At 48.4% G+C, this 9,524-nt stretch overlaps 1 protein-coding gene across 1 annotated transcript; it reads right to left on the minus strand.

Moving 5' to 3' along the window:
* Positions 1 to 820: 820 nt before the first annotated feature.
* Positions 821 to 3,706, minus strand: LOC123440545 (heat shock cognate 70 kDa protein). Its single transcript, XM_045117109.1, has 2 exons — positions 3,317 to 3,706; positions 821 to 2,755 (listed from the first exon to the last, which is right to left on the minus strand). Exons 1-2 carry the CDS (start codon positions 3,528 to 3,530, stop codon positions 1,011 to 1,013), a joined length of 1,959 nt encoding a protein of 652 aa, XP_044973044.1. The 5' UTR covers positions 3,531 to 3,706; the 3' UTR covers positions 821 to 1,010.
* Positions 3,707 to 9,524: the final 5,818 nt, after the last annotated feature.

Below are 9,524 nucleotides of genomic sequence, written 5' to 3' on the forward strand. Positions count from 1 at the left end.
TTGACTTTATGACATGTGAATCATGTAGCAAGAAAAGTATGGTACAAATATGACAACGAGTCAGATATATGCATACAATGTTGTCACTACTAAGGCATGACGAGCAAGGAAGTGCGTGTCAAAGCGTACGGAATGCTGTTATAAAAAATGAACATGATAAACTTTGATAAAAATATTGAGTACTCCCTCCATTTCAAAATATAAGACCTTTTAGGGATTTCACTAGGAGACTACATACGAAACAAAATGAATGAATCTATACTCTAAAATATGTCTATGTACATTTGTATGTAGTTTATAGTACAATCTCTAAAAGGTCTTATATTTAAAAACGGAGGGAGTATATGATATGTGAATCATGTAGGAAAAAAAATGGCGTAAATATGACAATGAACCAGACATATGTCTACAATGTTATGTCACGACTAAGGCATGGCGAGCAAGGAAGTGCGTGCCATAGAGAACGAAATGCAAGGGTTGCATCCCCTGTTTCAAGTCGTTGAGACCAACTAATTTCTTTGTCAACGAGTAAAGTTGCATTCAAGCAAAAGCACCCCTGTGGAAAGACGAACAAAAGAAGAACACGTCCATCTATTTTTCTCGTTCACTTGATGATAAACGGGTCGTCTGTTCTTCCATCAACTTTTTTGTTTCTTTAATGGCTTCATATTATTCTGAAGAAAACAAGTTTTCATGAAGTGTATTCGGTGGTCATATGAGATTTTGCAGTGAGCATCAGATATTCGCACTCATGGTCAGGTCAGTTGATCTTGATCGTGCGTTCGGTGGCTAGTTCTGCACAGATAAAAAAACGAACATGAAAGATAACATGATCCGAAGCAAACACCGGTACAATACCGGCTACTTAAATCGACCCAAGTTCAGGATTACATAACACTGACATCCAATCAATGACCCAAAAGTTCTCCATCTCGACTCACAACACGAACCCACCACATTTCAGACTTTCAGACTGTCCCGCTACCAGAATCACCACCGCCTCTTCCAGTTTAATCGACCTCCTCGATCTTGGGCCCCGCGCCGCTTCCACCGGCCGGCGCATCCTCGTCCATGCCGGCGGCGCCGCCCATGCCACCCATGTCCACGCCAGCGCCCTGGTACATCTTGGCGATGATGGGGTTGCAGACGCCCTCCAGCTCCTTCATCTTGTCCTCGAACTCGTCCGCCTCCGCGAGTTGGTTGGTGTCGAGCCAGCTGATGGCGCCGTCGATCGCGTCCTCGATCTTCTTCTTGTCGTCGGCGGGGAGCTTGGAGGCGATCTTGTCGTCCTTGATTGTGTTCCTCATGTTGTAGGCGTAGTTCTCCAGCGCGTTCTTGGCCTCCACCTTCTTCTTCAGCTCCTCGTCCTCCGCCTTGTACCGCTCCGCCTCTTGCACCATCTTCTCGATGTCCTCCTTGCTCAGCCGCCCCTTGTCGTTGGTGATGGTGATCTTGTTCTTCACCCCGGCGGTCTTGTCCTCGGCCGACACGTTGAGGATGCCGTTGGCGTCGATGTCGAAGCAGACGGTGATCTGGGGCACGCCGCGGGGAGCCGGGGGGATGCCGGACAGCTCGAACTTGCCCAGCAGGTTGTTGTCCTTGGTCCGCGCGCGCTCGCCCTCGAACACCTGGATCAGGACCCCCGGCTGGTTGTCCGAGTAGGTGGAGAAGATCTGCTCCTTCTTGGTCGGGATGGTGGTGTTCCGCGGGATGAGCACCGTCATCACGCCGCCGGCGGTCTCCAGGCCGAGCGACAGCGGCGTGACGTCGAGCAGGAGCAGGTCCTGCACCTTCTCGTTGCCCTCGCCGCTGAGGATGGCGGCCTGCACTGCGGCGCCGTAGGCCACGGCCTCGTCGGGGTTAATGCTCTTGCACAGCTCCTTGCCGTTGAAGAAGTCCTGAAGCAGCTGCTGCACCTTGGGGATGCGGGTGGAGCCGCCGACGAGCACGACGTCGTGCACGGTGCTCTTGTCCATCTTGGCGTCGCGGAGGCATTTCTCCACGGGCTCCATGCACTTGCGGAACAGGTCCATGTTGAGCTCCTCGAAGCGAGCCCTGGTGATGGTCGAGTAGAAGTCGACGCCCTCGTATAGGGAGTCGATCTCGATGGTGGTCTGGGCGGTGGACGACAGGGTGCGCTTGGCGCGCTCGCAGGCCGTGCGCAGCCGGCGCAGGGCGCGAGGGTTGCCGCTGATGTCCTTCTTGTGCTTGCGCTTGAACTCCTGTACGAAGTGATTCACCATGCGGTTGTCGAAGTCCTCGCCGCCGAGGTGGGTGTCGCCGGCGGTGGCCTTCACTTCGAAGATGCCCTCCTCGATGGTGAGCAGCGACACATCGAAGGTGCCGCCGCCAAGGTCGAAGATGAGCACGTTCTTCTCGCCGGAGCTGCTGGCCTTCTTGTCAAGGCCGTAGGCGATGGCGGCGGCAGTGGGCTCGTTGATGATGCGCATCACATTGAGGCCGGCAATGACCCCGGCGTCCTTGGTGGCCTGGCGCTGCGAGTCGTTGAAATAGGCCGGCACCGTGACGACGGCGTTCTTGATGGTGGTGCCGAGGTAGGCCTCACCGATCTCCTTCATCTTGATGAGCACCATCGAGGAGATCTCCTCGGCGGCGAACTGCTTCTCCTCGCCCTTGTATTGCACGACGATCATCGGCTTGTCAGCAGGGCCGGGGATGACCTTGAACGGCCACAGCTTCATGTCGCTCTGCACGGACGGGTCGGAGAACCGCCTGCCAATCAACCGCTTGGCATCTGCGACAAGAGATAGAGCATGACTGTCAGTCGTACTGTTCGACTGTATAACTGACGCTCAAACTCATAAAAAAAATAGGCAAGCAGAGCAACAGCAGAGCTTTGGCAAGTTCAAGGAACTGCTTAAAAGTCCCAAATAAGAAACAAATTGTTCAGCTAACCCAAAGTTAGCGTCCCATTGTTGACCCGTGAGCAGTTTTCAGCACAGAAACCTTAATCAGCAAAGTTTTTACAGAATCTTACTGGAACTAATGGGATATAGTAAACCTTTGATCAGATTAACTGCATATATTTCCGTCAGTTCTTCGAATACATGAGAATGCAGAACAGGACGACGCCAATGATTAGACACATCTCGAGTTTGTTCCTTCGCTACGCGTTAAGCTCAGTAAACAATCATATTTAGACAAACAAAATTCAGAAAACAGACTACAGTGATCTGCATTGCGATGCATAATCACATAAAAGACATACACGCACATGATCGAGCACAGTACCAACCGTAGCAAGCCAGGCATGAACACGAGGTGATTCAGAACCAAAGAGGAGCGGCGCACGTACCGAAGACGGTGTTGGTGGGGTTCATGGCGACCTGGTTCTTGGCGGCGTCGCCGATGAGGCGCTCGGTGTCGGTGAAGCCGACGTAGGAGGGCGTGGTGCGGTTGCCCTGGTCGTTGGCGATGATCTCCACCCGGTCGTGCTGCCACACGCCGACGCATGAGTAGGTGGTGCCGAGGTCGATGCCGATCGCCGGGCCCTCTCCTCCCTTGGCCATCTCTCCCCTCTCCTCCTCCTCCTCCTCTCTAAGCTCGAACGGGGGAAACAGAAAAGGAGCTCGAAGACGAAATCGGAAACTTGCTACTGTAATAAGAACTCGAGATCTCAGAAAAATCGCTTGATTGCTTGCTGCGAGTTGGGAATCGGTCGCGATGGAACTGGTGGGGAGGGAGGGACGGGCGGGGCGCGGGTTTTATTTAGGATGCTGGGAATTTTCGAGAACGATCAAGAAGGCGCCGGAGTGAACGCGGGTGGCCAATAGGCGCGCGGCAGTTGGCAAGACCATGCTTTGACCCTGTCTAAAGCTCTAGAGAACGGTCTCGTAGGTTCTACAGCCAACGGCTATGTTATATCTGCTGGGCTTTCTTAATGGGTTGGGCTCTGTCTTATTGTCGTTTGAGTCTTTGAGCTCGCCTTGCTTTTCACTAGGATGTTCTTTTTTTTCTTTCCTTTAGCGTCCTCTCGACGACGATCCCGTCGTCGATGAGTCGGAAGCTTTATCTCTTTCCTCCGACTGGACGAGGGCTTCGATTCCGTCTCGGTTTCGAGCTTCTTGGTTGGGGTCGAGCTAGGTTAGGTTTTCCTACCTTCATATACCCGGTCGCGAGAGATCGGGTTAGGTTTTTCTGAACTATGGCTGTGGCGGGCGGCTCTTCGTTCGCATCTGAGATTGAGAAGCTGATGACGGAGCTTGGTCTCCAGGAAGGCAACATGGACGGCGTGGTGGTGGACGATTCCAAGGTGCCGCAGGATGCTGCTCGATGGCTTGGGGTGGCGCGAGTTCACATTGATAATCCATACAGCCAGGGATAGTTTTTTCAAAAAAATGTGTGCTGCATGGAGCCTTGAGCAGCCGATCAACTTCAAGCCGCCGGAGGAGAGTCTGTACACACTTCAATTCCATTGCCTTGGCGATTGGGAGCGAGTCATGCAGGAAGGACCTTGGAACTTCCGTGGTAATGCAGTCATAATCCATATGATGGAGTAACTCATCCATCTAAGGTTAAGCTAGATAGCTTGGACATATGGATCCAGATACATAATGTCCCGAGCCTATATGCACACCTGGTACCCGCCTTAGCCTCAAAGGTGGAAGAAGTTCTGTTCTCAGAGCATACGTCCTTTGATTTCATGGGAAATTTTACCGTGCGTGGGTCAAAATCAATGCCCACAAACCGTTGAAGAATGCAATATCTTTAATCAGAGACTCGAAGAGACAAATCTACAGGGTGAAATACGAGCGACTTCTAGATTGGTGCGTAGTTTGTGGGCACCTGGGTCATGTGTTTAAAGAACATGGTAACGGGATTCACTCAAAAACTGCCTTAGTTTTCAAGGATCCCCAAGCTTCTTGGGCCATGCGTCACGATCAAGGTCAAGGAGGTTCCCGTGGGCGCCGGGGAGGTAGAAGGGGAGGCCGAGCCAGGGGTGATCGAGGTGGTAAAGAAGATGGTTATGATCATGAGACCTATAAGGAAGATGAGGATACGGGTCCAAAGGGCATGAAAATGGAAGATCCAGATAGTAAGAGAACGGAGAGGCCTGCTCTCAGGGCTATCTCTGAAACTCATCATGGCAAGCAACTCACTCAGCCAAGGGGCGATGAACTAGTTGTTATTCAAGGAGGCGGTGGCGGTGTTAGCCCACCACCTGTCAGAGATTCAAAAGGGCCATAATTGGGGAAGATGAGAAGCTAGGGCAGAACAACATAGTGAAAAATTTGGCGGGCTCCTTCGAGGAGCACCGCCCGGCCCAATGAGTGCTTTATGATGGAACTGTCGCGGAGTGGGAAATGTCGCGACAATTCAAGAATTTTGCGAATTAGCGACGAAGTCAACCCCTACTATTTTCTAGGGTAGAAGCTTTAGCCAATACTTTGGGGTATGATAATTCTTTCGTTGTTGATAGTCAAGGTAGAAGTGTTGGTCTAGGGATCTTCTCGAAAAATGAAATAAAGGTTGATATTTTGGGTTACTCTTGCTATCATCTGAATGTGTCCATTGAGGAAGCTGGTTTTGATAAATGGATATTTACATGTGTCTACGGTGAGGCCCACACCCACCTAAGCCATCAGACTTGGACCGTTCTGAAGAATATTAGCACTTTGAGCACTTTACCCTAGATGTGCATGGGCATCAGGGGATTGGTACACGCAACAATGCCCAAATGCAAGCTTTCCAAGAGGCCGTTGATGTCTACATGTTGCTTGATATTGGTTATACAGGTTGATTCTGGACTTGGGAGAAAAAGGTCGCAGATGGAACATAAACAAGGTGCGGTTGGTTGGATAATGCTTTTGTTAATGCCGATTGGATGACTCTCTTTCTGTCTCCTTGCTTGCAGCACCACTGAGCGGCTACATCCAACCATGGTCCTATTCTCCTCGATCTGGGGCGTAATCAATTTAGCAATGGAAGGCAACCCTTCCGGTATGAGGCGATGTCAGATAAACATGATGAATTTAGAGCGATGGTACTCTCAGAGTGGACAGCTCGGGACCCATGTACCAACATCCATGAGTTGCATAACAAAACTAACGAGGGTCTCAAAGGGTTTCATCAAGTGGAACAAAGAGTATTTTGGAAGTGTTTGTCGTGAAATCAAGGAAATGAAGCAGAAACTGGACGAGCTACACGAAGATCCTCTTCGCACAGCCCCCTCCCATGCAGAGTTGAAAATAAATGAGAGGCTGGTGGAACTATACAACCGTGAGGAGATTATGTGGAGGCAAAGGGCAAGATTGAATGGTTGTCCTCTGATAATAAGAACACTAAAACTTTCCATCTACGAGCTAGTATTAGAAGGAAGAAGAACATGATACGCGCATTGCAAAATATTATGGGTGTCTTGACAGAGGATCCGGGTGAGATGAGGGCTATGGCTAACTCTTTTTACAATGAAATTTACTCTTCCGAGGGAGTAAAAGGAGTGGATACGATCCTGAAACATGTCCCATGCGGGATCACCCCAACCATCAACACTAGCTTTTGTGCTCCATATACACACGAGAAGGTCAGGGTGGCCCTGTTTGAAATGAGTGCAACAAAAGCGTGGGTCCTAATGGCTTCCCTACCCATTTTTTATCAAAAATACTAGGATGTGTGTGGGGACGACGTCACTAAGATTGTTTTAAGGATTGTCACACGGGTGGAGAGCCCGGAATGCATCAACGATACCTACTTGTTCTTATCCTAAAGGTGACGTCCCCCACTCTACTTACACAGTTCAGGCCTATCAGTCTTTGTAACGTTTTATACAAGATTGCATTGAAGGTGGTGGCAAATAGACTAAAGCTGGTTTTATCAGATATTATCTCTGAGGAGCAACCTGTTTTCGTGCGTGGTAGGTTGATTACGAATAATATTATCTGCGCCTATGAGTGCCTACATTTTATGAAACCCAACATGTTCAAGAGTAACAGTTATTTGCGCGTTAAAACTTGATATGATGAACGTACCTGAAAAAGGTCCGTGCTTCATTTTTTTTTGCTTTCGACGATAAAATAACTTTTTGTTCCGAAACACTTCGTAATTGTATAGAACTGTCCAAACTGTTAATTTGCTGCTCCTATAGGCTGATTAATTGACCTTGTGTAATTGTGTTTCTCCCTCCTGGACAAGTTTTCTATCGCATACACACATGGGTTGTTGTAATAGTAGTAAAACAAATTAGACAAATATGACGGGTTTAATAGTAGTCATATTAGTTGTACTAGCACAAATGCCCGTGCGTTGCATCGGGTAAAAAAAACATAACCGATTCATATGTCATTGTGCACCAGTTTTTATATCCGATTTTATTAAACATCTATGTTAAAGTTAAAAATGCAAATTTCCATCAGATGCAGGTAGTCATAATAGACCAGCAGGAGGTTGTCGGGGACGATGAGGGGCAGGCTGTCGATGAAGCTGTGGAAGTGCCTCACGTTCTCCTTCTCCAGGGTCACGGGGTCGATCACGTTGTCGTCGCCCGTGAGCACCCACAGGTCCCTGGACTGGACTCTCTTCAGGCTTCCGCGGCAGAAAGGGCATGACTGAGATCTTGTGTACCTGTAACCATGATGCATATTAGATGTGCGGTTCGATGTCATTTGCAGCAAACAGATAGCACAACAGAAAATATGTTTTGACTGGACATTATTTGAATAGAGTTCAGGGCCAATATCTAACACACTACTGTATATCCGGTTCCCTATATTGCAAAATTAGCTTCGGAGAAATGCAGATACTTGATGCTCAAAAGGAAGCCAGTAAACATATAACCTTTTCCCCTAGTTATAAAAACTTGGCAATCACTTCAATGGTTAAAATGTTTAGCGCCACTACAGGGCAATAGCGATATGCTAGTTACCAAAAGTATATAGAGCCCTGAACGATGATCTTCAGGGAAAAGCCGTGTGTGATGCCACTTTTGTACCACAACAAATGTAACTTGAGGAAGGTATCCGTTCTCTAAGCTAGAACAAGCCTAGGAGAAAGCAAGCAACAAGATAATGATTAAAATCGTAGTTAGCACATGAACATAGGAAGGATAAATAAATGCAATGCAGAGGTCTCCGTTATTATTCTCTGCCACAGACAAAATAAAATCAAATATGATGCATAAACAGAGAGAAATAAAGGAGGCAAAAAGAATACCATGTATAGTGCATCCATTTCATAAAGCAAGACCTGGCTAAATTGGCCTTCGCTAACACCATCTCTGCAAGGAAAGGAAATAAGCTCTCAGTACAGACAAGAAAGGAGTTGATTCAGAAATCAGAGCACAAGTAATTTCCTTGACTAACCGATAAAATATTATCCTTCCAGGTTTGCAAGACTTGTTTGCTTTATAGAAGGACAAAAGCAATTCTCTGCAATAGACGCATTTATACAGAATAAATATTACATTAGGAAAAGAACAACAGTAACAGACACCGGCATATATAACCCCCTTCTGTGGATCTTTCACTTCTGTGAAAAGCTCAGCTATGATCTCTTCCCTATGACCTTGTGAAGACACCAAGCATGTGTACTTAGACACTTCAGGCCAATCCATCGACGCAACAACCTGTGAAAGCTTTAACTTTACTTTGTGGAAACTGGAACCACGGCGCAAGAACAAAAATATGACATGTCCTCACCTCGGCTATGACCGCCTTCTTGGTCGCCACCTTCACCCTGGCCGCCTTCTCCGCCTCCCGTCTTGCTCGTCGGCTTCCTCGCGACCGGCTCGGACCGGCTCTTGTTGTAGTACTGCTTGGTGCCGACGGTGTCGCTGGCGATGGGGTGGCTGTAGTTGTACTCGGGAGGGAAGTCATCGGAGCGAAAGAGGTAGAGGCCGAGGAAGCGCGGGCGCTCCATCACGCATGACATTTATATAAGGTACGAGGTACTCATGAAGGTCAGCCGCCTTGCTGCCGAGTACCTGGTAGCCAAAGGTGTGCTCCCTCCGGCATCGCTGCAGGGGGCAGTGGTGTTGGGTGGGGCTAGATGTCGCCTAAGCCTCTGTTGCCGACAACATGTTGATGATAAGTAAGGTAACCAATGGAGGAGCTATGGGCCATGGTTGGAAAGGCAAGCTAGAGCAAAGCACATGATTTTTTTTGCACGCATGACCTATTTCTCTCCGAGGCACCTTGATTTGAAGCATGGTGGATTGTGGTGGAAAAGCTAGCCGAGAGCATGTTTGAATAAGAGCTGCAACTCTTGCACGGGTGGTGGAAAAGCTGGTCGAGAGCGAGTTTGAGTAGCAGCTGCAACTCTAGCACTCTGAATTCCCTGAGATCCCCTCTGGCCTAAGCCATCGTTCTACTTTCGTACAATCAATTTTAATAGAAACTGATTGTTTGTGGACACTATTGTAAAAAAAGGTAACCATTGGTTGCACCTTGCACGTCACCAAAAATTAGTCTTCAGAGTCAATAAAATCCGCATGGTTAGTCTCAAATTTAAGTTGACAGCTTGATTGCCCAACACAAAACAAAGAACCGTACTGCACTGTCGATGGCAAA

Source organism: Hordeum vulgare, chromosome 3H, assembly GCF_904849725.1.
Source record: "Hordeum vulgare subsp. vulgare chromosome 3H, MorexV3_pseudomolecules_assembly, whole genome shotgun sequence".
NCBI lineage: Eukaryota > Viridiplantae > Streptophyta > Magnoliopsida > Poales > Poaceae > Hordeum > Hordeum vulgare.

What these genes read in the sequence shown, in the direction of transcription:
- LOC123440545 (XM_045117109.1), bottom strand. Translation starts at nt 3,530, where the DNA reads ATGGCCAAGGGAGGAGAGGGCCCGGCGATCGGCATCGACCTCGGCACC. An exon ending in CCCCACCAACACCGTCTTCG is followed by an intron (nt 2,756 to 3,316) that starts GTACGTGCGCCG and finishes CTCTTGTCGCAG; the next exon opens with ATGCCAAGCGGTTGATTGGC.